Source organism: Phascolarctos cinereus, unplaced genomic scaffold (genome assembly GCF_003287225.1).
Source record: "Phascolarctos cinereus isolate Bilbo 61053 unplaced genomic scaffold, phaCin_HiC Scaffold_4;HRSCAF=312, whole genome shotgun sequence".
Lineage (NCBI taxonomy): Eukaryota > Metazoa > Chordata > Mammalia > Diprotodontia > Phascolarctidae > Phascolarctos > Phascolarctos cinereus.
Window position 1 is genome coordinate 64,967,297 of NW_027555847.1, and position 13,267 is coordinate 64,980,563.

The window sequence follows — 13,267 nt, forward strand, 5'->3', positions numbered from 1 at the left end:
AGGCCCCGTGCCGATGGGCCTGCAGTCCCCTCCCACCGCCCCGAAGTGCTGGGGTCGAGGAGGGCGGCGCTGTCCGTGGGCTTCTGTGGGACCAGCAGGGTTTGGGCGGAGGCTCAGGACCTGAATCCCCTGGGCACCCCAGCGCCAGAGGAGGGCCCGGGCCGAGCCCATCCATCCCTTGTGGGCTTCGGGCCCGTGGCAGAGCTGTGGGTGACGTGACCTCTCGAGGTTCCTCTGGGGTTCCCCAATTACTCAGCCCCTGCCAACTCTGTCCTTTGCAAGACAAAACCTAAAAGGCTACTAGTACTTCCTGCAGTTTGGAGAGGCATTATGTGAAAGACCCAGGGACCACGACCCTGCCCCTCTCCTGCTCCCTTCCTCCCCCCCCCCTTTTCCAACACCGTCATGCTTCCTGAGCGTAAACTAAGTGAAATAACCTTAGACATGGCATCACGAGGTGGATTTGAGGGAAGATTGCCTGACAAGTTAGTAGCAGAGGTGGGGCAGGTCTGCAGATTACCAGTCCACAGTTTTTTCCCCTGTCCTAGCCTCATTTTTTGTTTTTTGGGGGGATAGAATTTGAGGTCAGAGATAACTCAACGTTAGCTGCACTTAGTCTCTAAGTAAATAGATTTTTACTCATACTCACCACCTAAGGGGAAAGGTTAGGGGAAGCTCTCTTGGCTAGTTCTCTGGTTTGCTTTTTATTGTGATTGACATTTGTTGTGAGTAGACCAGGGGTGGGATCTAGGAGTTCAAATGATGTGATTTTCTTTCCAGTGTTCCACACGCTGAATCTCCTTATCTCCACTCTCTTTAAAGACCAGAGGCTTATTGGCTGGTAGCCTGGGCTAAGGCATTGGTTGGTTAGAAGCTCTTCTGTGGCATGAGATCTGGGGGTTTTGGGGGAGGGCGGAGTCAGTGGTCTGGATTTTTTTTTAATAAAATAAAAGTAACCTCAGTGGAGCCTCATAACAACTTTGTAAATTAAGGAAGGACAGCTATTCATTGTCCTCATTTCAGAGTTGAGAAAACTGGAGTTAAGAGAAGTTCAATGATTTGGCCAAGGTAACAGCTTCTAGAGAAAAGAGTTGAGCCAACATCCCCAATCCAAATTCTTTCCATAAAAAGCTACTTTCCATATTCTTTAGTGTTAGAGTAACATTGTGGCAACATGGCCCTAGGATTGTTACTCAGTATCAGAATAGACCAACCTGAGATCTTTCAAGACAATATTAGAAAGGCAAAAGGATACTGAGCCCAGATGTTGAGTAGCGGAGTTCCAGCTGTCTTCCCTTCTCCTTTCCTTGAGGATTACTCCTGGAAAGGATGCTTCCAAACAACCAGAGAGCAAGACAGGAGACCAACATAACAGATTTTCCCCAGAATGTTTCTCTCTTTCCATCTCCCTTCTTCCTTTCCCTCTCCAGGTCTGGAATGAAGCTGCCGAGTGTGCCTTCCTGTGGAGGTGAGTGAGTGAAGGAAGAATGAGGTTTGGAGGAAAGTGACCCTGTTTCAGGGAAGAAAACAATCTCCTGGCCTTTTGCCAAGTGCCTGCTCTCTGCTCAGCCCTGTTTCTTTATGGGGAAACAAGAAGAACAGAAGAGAATGGTTGGGGGAGATAGGACAGGTTAAATTTTTTCTCATTCATCAGGAATGGTTTATCCAGGATAATAACACTCACCCACTGTTCCTTCAATTTCCCTGCCTTTCCAGTCATTTTACATTCCTTCTCCTGCTGCATTCCACCTTTCAGGCAAACTAGCTTACTGGCCATACTTTGGCTAACAGGAGGCCGGCCAATGAGAGCTCAGGCCTTATCTTCATAGCAGGTATTCTGTGTCTGTGTCTAGTCTCTCCAGGCCCCTGATACATTTGAACTCAATCTCTTATTTCTATGCCTCTGTTCAGGCTGGCCCCAAATATCTGGAATGTATTCCTTTATCACTGTTTCAGAAAGATAATGCTATACAGTGGCTTTAGATACAATGGACCTGAGATCAAATCCCACCTCTGATGATTACTATCAGCATGGTAGGACTTGGACAAGTCACTCAACCTTCCTGGTCCCACTTTCCTTATCTGAGGTTCCATCCATCTCTATACCTATGATCCTCTGATCTTAGAATCCTTAGCTTCCTTTAAGGCTCAGGTGTTAGTACTTATGTGAAAACTTTCTGGATTTCCTCTAGTTTTTAATGAGTTTTTTCCTCTCCATATTACCTTTATACAAATCCCTCCACACATGTGTATTTGCTTTATGATTTATTTGAGTGATTTTTGCTTTAATGTACAACAGTAATAACACATCTATTAATTACTATATAGACTATTATACATAAATTCCTTTGAATAGCAGACCCATTTCTTGAAGGGAGAGGTACTTCCTGGAGAAGAGCTGTATTTCCTGCCCACTTTCACATTACACCACCCTTGGAGTTATATTACTTGGCACCCTTCTCCCAGGATGCTCCTTCTGACGGCTCCCACGATGCTCCCTGGGATAGATAGATTCAGATAGTCCAGACTATCTGAATAATAATGATGGCTAGCATTTATATACACTTTGAGCTTTGCAAAATGCTTTGCAACACCTCATTTTATCCTCAACAATCCTGGAAAGTAGGTACTATAATGATCCTCATTTTACAGATGAAACTGAGGCAGGCTGGCTAAGTGACTTGCATAGGATCATACAACTATAAGTGTCTGAGGTCAGATCTCAACTTAGGTCTTCCTGACTCCAGATCTAGAACTCTATCCACTTCTACCCTTAGCTTCCTTCAAAGATCTTACAATTTAGGTTGGAGGAAAGACAACATGTACATATATAGATACATACAATATAGACAGAAGGTCATTTGGGAGGAAAAGCTCTAGGAGTTGGGGGTGCTAAACCTGGATGGAAACTAGGGTAGAGCAGAGAAAGGAATGCATTCCAGTGCAAATATAACATGATGAAGTATCACATATAAGGAAAAGTAAGAGGCCAGTTTGGCTAGACCACAGTATTCATAAAGGGGAGAAATAAAATGTAAAAATGTAATAAGGCTGAAAAGATAGGTTAAGGCCAGGTCACAAAGAGATTTTAAATTCCAGGAGAGTTTTTATTTGATCCTAAAAGCAAAAAGGGAACCACCAGGGTTTTTTGAGTAAGAGAACGATGTTTTCAGAACTGTGCTTTTAGGAAAGTCACTTTGATACTTCTGTAGAAGCTGAATTGAAGTGGGGACAGGCTGGATGCAGGGACATTGGGAGGCTGTTGTGATGGTCCAGGGGAGAGGTAATATATGCCTGAACTAGGATGGTGGCTATAAGTGGAGAGAAGGGGTTAGATGCAAGTCATATTGCAGAAGTAGAAACAATGAGAACTGGCTACTGACTGGATATGTGAGGTATATTAAAAGGAGAAATCAAGAATTACACTAAGGTTGTGTACCTGACTGACTGGGAAGATGGTGGTTCACTCAACAGAAATAGGAAGGTTTGGAAAAGAAGCAGATTTTTTTTGGAGGGGGGAGAGAATGGATTCTGCTTTGAACAAGTTGAGTTTAAAATGTATAGTAATTATTTGGTGATGTTGGACTGGAGCTCGAGAGAGAGAAGAGTTGGATTTATAAATCTAAAAGTCATCAGCATAAAGATGATAATTAAGCTTATGTGAGCTGGTGAGGTCACCAAGTGAGAAAGTGTAGAGAAGAGAAGGGAGCCCAGGACAGGGCTAAATCCATAGTTAGGGAGTACTATATAGCTGATGAGCCAGCAAAGGAGACTCGGAAAGAAGGGCCAGACAATTAGGCAGAAAACCAAGACAGTAGTTTCAGGAAGAAGAATAAATTCAAGAGGGAAGGGTACTCACTAGTGATGACATCCTTCAGAGGGGTCAATATGGAAGAGGAAGGAGAAAAAGGCATTCTTTGAATTTGGTAAGTAAGAGACAGATCACTGGTAACTTTGGAGAGAGAAGGTTCAGGTGAGTGATCAGGTTGGGAGCCAGAATACTGAGTGAAGAGGTGAGTGAGAACAGATGAAGTAGATGGAGATTGTAATGAGCATAGGCAGCTGTTTCAGGGAGTTTGGTTGAAAAAGGGATAAGAAAGATAGGAAGATAGTTTAAGGATGTTGTAGGGTCTAGAGAGGACTTTTTAAGGAGGGAGGATACTTGAATGTGTTTGTAGGCAGCTAAGAAAGAACCAGTAGACAGGGAGAGATAGAAGGTGGCAAAGAAGATAGAATGCTGGGCCTGGAGTCAGGAAGACTCATCTTCCTGAGTTCAAATCTGGCCTCAGACACACTTATTAGCTGTGTGACCCTGGTCAAGTCACTTCACCCTGTTTGCCTCAGTTTCCTCATCTGTAAAATGAGCTGGAGAAGGAAATGGCAAACTGCTCCAGTATCTTTGCCAAGAAAACCTCAAATGGGGTAACAAAGAGTCCAACATAACTGAAATGACCAAACGACAAAAACAGAAAATTAGAAAGCGAAGGAGCTGTGTGTATAGTAGAAGAAAAACTCTCTCTGCTGTCAGAAGATTTGGCTTTAAATGCCATCTCTGACACTTGCTCCTTGTGTGACCGAGGACGAGTCATTTAATCTCACTGTGCCTCAGTTTTCTCATCCTCAAGGAAGGGTTGGACCAGATGGCCCCCCACGGTCCTTCCAACTCCAGATCTATAATTCTCTGACCTTGTGATTTCGGGGGCAATCTGCTAGAGAATGTTGGACAGAGTAGGTGCTTAAAAATGTTTGTGAAATTGAATTTTAGGAAACAAATGGGGGCATACAAGATCAAATGCAAGATTGTTTGATACAGCAAGTATTTGTGGGCTTTTCTGCAAATGGTGTGAAAGGTTGTACCTTAATTCTGCTCTCCCTTACCACCTCAAGAAGGTAAGAAGCATGAACAATGAAAAGAATAGAAAGAAAAGGAATTCCTTCAAGGAGATTCATGTAGAAAACTTAAAAATAGCAAGACCATATCATCACCTCCCCACTATCTGTTTCGCATGGCCACTTAGCCCCTGCCTCCACCACAACATGTGAACTCGATAGGTGGGGGAAGTGAGCCATCAAACACTAGGAGTGTTTGTCACTGCCCTCAGACTCCCCATGATTTTGCACTGTTCTTTCCACTCCCACCCACCCCTCTCTGGGCCTGACATTAAGGTTCCATGTAGAGAGAGCGCAAGGCGCTAAAGAGCAGGAGAACGTTGGGACCATTGGCAGCTGGAGCACAGATCCAAAAAGGGCCTTTGCCAGTCCCTCCCCCTCAAAAATAAAAATCCATTGTAATCTAGCGGAATCCCCAAATTCTACTCCCGAACAGGTTTGGGAGGAAAAGAAAACACACACACACACAATTACTCACTCAAACACACTCACACACATTCACACACACACACACACACACACACACACACACACACTCTCACACTCTCTCTGTCTCTCTCTTTGTCTCTGTCTCTCTGTCTCTCTCTCTGTCTCTCTCTGTCTCTCTCTCTGTCTCTCTGTCTCTCTCTCTCTCTCTCTCTCTCTCTCTCTCTCTCTCTCTCTCTCTCTCTCTCTCTCTCTCTCTCCCCCTCTCCCCCCTCTGGAGTTAAATCCTGGGGGGAGAGGGAGAAGGGGAGGAGGAGGGGGAGAGAGAGAGATGGATAAGTAGATAGATGGAGAGATAGTATCAATATAGATAGCAATAGCTATCTATCTTTATTGATATAGTTGTATATCAGAGAGACTGAGGAAAAGATCAAAAAGAAAATGTTCTAAAATAGTGACGATTGAGATCAGAGATTCCTAGGATTCAATCCTAGAGAAGAAAGTAATTAAGCAATAGTTAGAACTAGAACCCCAGAAAAGAGAATGGAATGCCCACAAGAACCCCAAGAATGGTTGGAAGTCCTAATAGACTAACAGATAAAAAGGTTAGAACAGAATTCGGGAAATAGCAGTGGATACTTTTAAAAATCAAAGAAAGAATTTTAGAATTAAGTAATTCAGCAAAAAATATCAGAGCCAAGTAAAAATACAGCAAAATTAAAAGAAGCTGAGAGATATCTACTATTGAAAACCACTGACCTGGAAAACAGGGCAAGGAAACCAAAACACTGGTCCTGATCCCCAACTTAAGGACATTAGAGAGAGAAAAAAGGAAAACTCTAGCCCAGTGTCACTAAAGGATATGAAAATGTTGGTGTACATATATTAAATAATATTATAGTTAAGTGGCTTCAGTGATATATTTAAAGGATTAGCCAATGCAGCCAGATTCATTCAAGGGATTCGAGAACTGTTTTACATTAGGAAAAAATTAAGTATAATCATATTACTAACAAAGCAATAAAAACACATGATTATAACAAATCCTTTGCAAAATATAGCAGACATTAACATTCATTTGTTTTACTTCTTTTACTGTAGTTCTTGGAGAACTTCATTTTCTGTTTACTTTGTTTCTCAAAAATGCAATATATTTACTACTCTATATATAATACAACTCTCAGAGAATTTCACTTTATCTCAATCATTTTTGATAACACTATAAAAAAGCATAGGCATAAGAAGGCCTTTCCTTTCTATGATCAAAAATATCTAAAATCAAGAGCAAACATTACTTGTAACAGAGAAACATTAAAATCTCTTCCAGCTGTTAGCACTAGTATGTAATTATAATGCTAATTATAGCATTAAAGTAAGAAAAAAATGAAGGGAATAAGCATAGGCAAAGGAGAATTAACATCTGTCTTTGCGCATGATTATAGGACCAGAGACCTAGAACTGGAAGGGACCCCCAGAGGCCACCAGACCACTTTAAAAGCACATACTTTACATCTCTTGCATTCATCTTCTCTCTCCACTGGAATATCCCCCACCTTGGTTCACACCCTTATCCCCTCTTGCCTGGACAATTACAGTAGCCTCCTAATTGAGCTCCTTGCATTCCAGTCCCCCCACTTCAATCCATTCTCCACCCAACAGCCAAAGTGATTTCCTTATAGCAGTGTTCTGACTGTGTTACTCTCCTGCTTAGTAAACTTCCTTGGCTCCCCATTGCCTCCAGAATCAAATACAATAAAGCCTTTCACCATATGGTTCCAGCTTCCTTTTCCAGAATTACTACACATTTCCACCTTCACCTACCCTGTAGTGAAGACAAACTGCCCTTCTTACTGTTCTGTGTGTATGACATTCCAACCACCATCTTTGTGCTGACTGTCTACCATTCCTGGAATGGACTTCTTCCTCATTTCTCCTCCCAATTTAGGCATTACAAAGCCTTCCCTGTACCACTTAGCTGTTAGTACATACCCTCCCCTCTTCCGATTATCTTCTATAAATTTAGATATGTTACATGTTTTCTCTCTCCCAACCAGACTATATAGAAGGACATGGCCTATTTCCTTTTTGTTTTTGTATCCTCAGCACCTAGCACAAGGTCTGGCAAATGGTAGGCACTGAATAAATGCTTGTTTGCTATTCCATAATAAGCTCCAAATGGAAGCACCTATCCTAAATATGAAAAGAGCATGTCATGAAAAAAAAATGAAGAATGGAATGAGTTGCCTGTCAGATCTGTGGTTAAGGGGAAAATTAATAACTAGAGACAGAGAAGATTCCACAAAGAAACAATTCTGATCAGTTGAAAAGGAAGGTCCAAAGGTGCTTTGAGGTGTGGTATTGTGGTAGGCCCATGTGTAGGCTTGCTTAGGTTTGTAAACAAGTTCTGGCATGTGTGTTAAAATCAGCTGTATTATTTTGTAGTCACACCTGGCAGATTTTAATTAACCTTGGCATTGACTCCCAGGTGCCTTTGGATGAATTACTCATCTTTAGAAAATGGCTCTCACTAACCATTTAGTGAGAATTTGAGTTTACTTCTTGTGGCCATGGACCAAGACTGAAATGGTCACAAATACCTATTTATTATCATGTTTTGGCCATAAATTTTGCTATCCTTCAGTGTTAAAATATGAAGATAATGGCTCAAAATTATGTAAGTAAATATAGTAGACAGTAAAGCATCATTTAAAAAGAAAATGCAAATTTGAAAAATACATTTGTAATAAGACAATTGAAGAAATCTTGAGTTTAATACTTAATATAATTGGTGCCATTCCCTAGTGAATGAATGTTCTTTTGACCTTAATTATGCATTTTCCTGGAAACAAGCCTATGAGATAAGTAGTAAAAATATTATAATCCATATTTTCCAGGTGAAGAAACTGCAGCTCAAGGAAGTCACTCTAGTAAGTCCTATTTGGACTTTTTTTTTTTCTAGCATTGGACATAATGACCTGAAAGCTACCTGTGATTGCTGGGACTCACATCATTTCATGATCCCTCACAAAAACCACAATTGCTTGGCTTCTCCTATCCCCTCTTCCCCAAATTACTTCATATTTGTTTTGTGTATAGATTTCCATGGCTTTTCTCTTGTTTCCCTGCTCTGGAATGGAAGATCCTTTAAAGGCACACACCATTTAGGGTTTTTTCCCCCTTTTCTTCTCATTTGTATCCCCAGCACTTTGCACACAGTGGGTGCTTAATAAGTAATTTTTCAATTTAACAATGAATGGATTTCATCTTTTCCCCTCCAGTGGAGTTCACCTAACTAAGCCCAAAGTTTTGCACTTGAATGTTATTTTTGTGGTAGTTTTCCTGATAATGAAAACATGTTTTAGATGTTTTAATAGAACCTCTAAGTCACAGAGTTTCTCCTGCTTTATGGTTAAGAATAGCATCACTGTAGGATCACTCTTCCCACTCTGGCCCAGCTGTCAAATTAAACTTCCTCAAGAGCATATCTGACCAGACCACTCTCCCTACTCTATAAATATCCGTGGTTCCCTAGCCCTTCCAGGATCAGATATAAAATCATCTGTTTGGCATTCAAATCCCTTCACAAATTGTCCCCCTCCTAACTTTTTCTCCTTTTTCTTTTTTTAATAGTATTTTATTTTGTCCCCAATCATATGTCAAGACAATTTTTAGCATTCATTTTTACAAGATTTTAAGTTCCAAATCTTTCTCCCTCCCTCTCTTCCTCCCCTCCCCTCTTCCTAAAATGGTAGGTAATTTGATATAGGTTATGTATGTGCAATTATGTAAAGCATATTTCCATATTAGTCACATTTGTGAAAGAAGAAACAGATTAAGAGGGGAAAAAACCAGGAAAAAAATAAAGTAAGAGAAAAAAAGTATGCTTCATTCTGCATTCAGAGTCCATCAGTTCTTTACCTGGACACGGATGGCGTTTTCCATTTCGAGTCCTTTGTTCTTGTCTTGGGTCACTGTGTTGCTGAGAAGAGCTGATTCTCCCTCCAATCTTCTTACACCATCCTCACCACCGTGAACTCCAGGATCTGGGGCCACTGGCCTCCTGGCTGCTGCTCACATATTCCATCCTTAGACACGAGCTGTGTTCGTTGGGTCCCTGGGGAATAATGTTCTCACTCTTCATCTCTGCCTCCTGACCTCCCTAGCTTCCTTCAAGTCCCCCTAAAATCTCACCTTCCACAAGAAGCTTTTCCTGGTACCTTTTGAAGATAGTTCCTTCTCTCTGTTGATTACCTCCCATTTATCCTGTTGATAGCTTGTATTTACATAATTGTTTGCATGCCTCCCTTAGACTGTGAGTTCCTAGAGGGCAGGAACTGTCTTTTGCCTCTCTTTGTATCCCCAGTAATTAACATGGAACCTGGTACATAATAGGCACTTAATAAATGCTTATTGACTGGCTGCCCTGGCCACCCCTTGCCTCTGCCCCAACTCACTTGTAAGAGGCATGAGAAATCATTTGGGACCCAAATGAAACCTTGTCACTCCCTTTCAGGAGGCTAAGCCTGAGCCGATGGACTTTCTGCAACATTTCTCAAGCGAGTAAAGGAGCGCAGACATGGAAGCAGTACTACCTCCATCGTTCTCAGCTAGAACACCAGATGGCTCTTGGGAGGCCCTCACAAGATTTCACTTGCAAAGCCATTTCAGGGCATGAGGGTAATAAATACTAAGAGGAACCACACCAACACACACACCTTGAAAGTTTATAGAGTGGCTGACATACATTATTCTATGTAAGGTTCACAGAAACCCTGTGAGGTAAGGAGTATATTATTTCTAGTTTTGCAGAAGAGAACACTGAGTCTCAGCAAGCTGATGTGACTCACCCAAGGTCATGCATCAAAGATGTGGGATTTGAACCCCCTTCTTCTTGACTCACTAGCCCAAGCCCCAAAGAACTATTCTGGCCCCTACCTCTCCTTCCCATTCCTTTTACTATGGTGACTATAGTACTGTGGATTAGAAGAAAGCCATGATAGTGATGGCTACAAACAGATTCACAGGAAAATGCTAGGATTCATTGCATCTACCCTAAGCAAGTCATGCTTGCTGAGGGACCTCAAGCCCACCTTCCCAATCATTATGCAACCTAGTTAATTTTTTGAAGAGAGTGGGGCAGGCAAAGGGTTTCTTAGGTGCCTTTTACCATTATTAGGAGAGAAACCCAATTATTTGCATCCTGGGGTCAAAAGAGGTCCATTTGCTTTTCATTTCAGGAAAAATAGATGGAATGGCTTACCTCTCAGCCATCGAACAGAGATTTGATGGGCAGGAGAAGTCAGTGGTGTGTACCGTGTCAGCAGACTGTACTGTCCGTGCCTGGAATGTGCAAGAGGTGAGTCCAGCAAGAGGCTGGAGGTGCGATGTTCACAGCTACAAACCTAAATGATGCAAAGGCTGTGTTGACAGATTCCTGGAGTTGCAGTAGATTCTGCTCAGTATCTTAAATATCACTGTGATCGTGCTGCATTTTTAGAAACAGTCCTGCAAAGAAACAGATCAGTGGTGATTCTCAGTAGGAGGATAATGCTTCCTCAGCAGTGGTCATGGTACAGCTCATTTTCAGATCACTTCTTATATGAATGAAAAATATACAAAGAATCTGTGAGTTTGTCACTGAAGAAACTCCTGGTATGGGAACTACTCCCATTAATATGAATCAGAACCTCTGTGTGACTTGCTAAATAAGTTCTGTGGAGTTGCCTGAAACACAGATGTTGTGACTTTCTCAGGGTCCCAGAGTTAGAGATTCTCAATGCCAAGATCAGTGCTCTTGGTCCTAACATTAATTAACAAAAATTACTTTTAAGTGTCTAGTAAAGTGGCATCTTGATATGCCGTCTAGGTTTCAGTTTCCTAATTTGTAAAATGAGATTGGACAAATGACCTGGGTTCCTCCCAGTTCTAATTTTATCATCCTATGATCCCTTCATAGGGGCACCTAGGTGGCACCATAGTGCGCAGAGTGCTGGGCCTGAAGTTAGGAAAACTCATCTTCTTGAGTCCAAATCCAGCCTCAGACACTTACTAGTTGTGTGACTTTGGGCAAGTCACTGAACCCTGTTTGCCTCAGTTTCCTCATCTGTAAAATGAGCTGGAAAAGGAAATGGTAAACCACTCCAGTATCTTTGCCAAGATAATCTCAAATAGGGTCGCGAAGAGTCTGTCACAACTGAAATGACTGAACAACGACATGATCCCTTCATAAAGACTTTGCCCGCTAATGCAAGGGCACCTCACTAGTGTAAAATTATTACCAAGTTGGTATATTCCTGATATATCCTTGAGATATGTGTAGAATTGTTGTTAATTTAATATGAAGTTAAATGCACAACTTTTAATGGAATGTTGTGGTGACATGCTTTGTAAACCAGATAATCCCTTTGTAATGCAAATAATTGCCCTTGGCATAGCTCATAGATCTTTACTCAAACAAGTAGTCTTTCAGGGCTGACTTTGTGCCAGATGCCAGGCTAGGTTCAGGGGATACATAGATAAAAACCAAATAGTTCCTGCCTTCAGGATGCTGGTAGTCTATTGTGGAGAGGAGGCACAGAAACAATTAAATACATAAAAAATGTGTAAAGTAATTTGGGGGAGGGGCAAAAAGGGCACTGGTTTGGGGGATCAGGGGAGGCCTTGGCACTTGGACTGAGCCTTGAAGTGAACTAGGGATTGTGAGATGTAGAGGTAAGGAGAGAGCATTCCAGGCAGGGGGACAGCCTAGATGCAAAGGGGCATGATGCAGTGTTGTGTGGAGGTAACTAAGTGGTGAAGTGGATAGGGGACTGGGCACCCCACCTCCTACCTGCTATCAAGGGGTGGGGTTGGAAAATGGGGGAGGGGTCAGGAGGGGAGAGGAAGGAGAAGGACCAGGGGTACCACCCAGGTTTTGCCACATCATACCAAAACCCCCTTTCAGCACTTTGAGGCATGTGTAGAATTGTTGTTAATTTTTGTTAATTGTTGTTGATTGACTGTTAATCAGTCATTTCAGCCCTGGCTCCCACCACACATCTGGAAGCTGCTGGAGAGTATGTCATCTCTGATGCACCGAAATGCTTGAGTCAAACATGTATGCAGCCAGAGTCAGGCAGAGAATATCTGTGCATTCTCTGGATAACCCACATTACATATAGAATTTGGAGATTAGCTTAGTGGCTTCTAAGATCTCTTCCAACTCTAAACCTCTGGGCCCACGAAGTCTAGGAAGGACCAAGCAAATGTTCTACATCATCTGATACTTCTGATCCTTCTAGCATTAAATGTACTTGGCAAGCTCATATTTTTAATGCAACACTGTGGTAACTCTGGTGATAAAGCAAAGACCTTTTGTATCATGAATAATCAATCACCTTCCCCTCTCTACCCGCCTTCTAGTTGTTTTGTAAGTCTGCCTGCTCTTTCAGTGACTCCAAGATCTCTTTGATGGGTTGCCTCCTTAGCTAGGGTAGATGAGGACCCATCTCACTGAATTCAGGAAATAGACAAGTCAGCTTGACATGAGAGGTAAAAACAGAAGGCTGAAGGGACCCCAAGATGGCTCCAGATCAAGGGATGATATCCATTAAGAGCTAAAGAAAGCCGTGTTAATTCCCATACTGTCCAAGCCACAGACCCATTTCCTTACCTTAAAATCACAGAATCATAGAGCGTCAGGTCCAGAAAGGACCTCAGAGATCATCTGGTCTGACACTCATTTTACTGAAGCTAAGGCCCAGGAAGGGAAAGGACTTGGCATGGTTACTGCTGGTCAATGTCAGAGCCAGGCCTCCCGACCAAAGTCTCAGGACCAGGGTCTTTCCTGCTGTCTCTTAGTCCTCAAGGTCAGTAAGTGTGGAAGAAAGTGAAGGGCACAGAAGTTACATGGCCCTGAGAATACTTCTGTTGGTTTCATTCCGTGATGTAATCTCTGGAAAGGTTCATTTGG

At 42.2% G+C, this 13,267-nt stretch overlaps 1 protein-coding gene and 1 long non-coding RNA gene across 6 annotated transcripts in view; one reads left to right on the forward strand and one right to left on the reverse strand.

Annotated features, from left to right (window-relative positions):
* The window catches only part of LOC110204977 (F-box/WD repeat-containing protein 12-like), a 29,777-nt gene that overhangs the window by 566 nt on the left and 15,944 nt on the right, over window positions 1-13,267 (forward strand). For 4 of the 5 annotated variants that reach the window (XM_020981264.2, XM_020981263.2, XM_020981262.2 and 1 more), the window contains exons 2-4: window positions 1,431-1,468; window positions 9,830-9,993; window positions 10,554-10,672. In XM_020981264.2, the coding sequence (XP_020836923.1) occupies window positions 1,431-1,468; window positions 9,830-9,993; window positions 10,554-10,672 (321 nt within the window). Of the gene's footprint in view, window positions 1-1,430; window positions 1,469-8,210; window positions 8,244-9,829; window positions 9,994-10,553; window positions 10,673-13,267 lie in introns of those variants that run through there. The other variant, XM_078152248.1, reaches the window with a different exon arrangement.
* LOC110204979 (uncharacterized) lies at window positions 554-13,200 on the reverse strand. Its single transcript, XR_002323481.2, has 4 exons — window positions 12,968-13,200; window positions 10,577-10,821; window positions 9,235-9,430; window positions 554-1,460 (listed from the first exon to the last, which is right to left on the reverse strand). It is a non-coding gene; the product is annotated as an uncharacterized LOC110204979 (long non-coding RNA).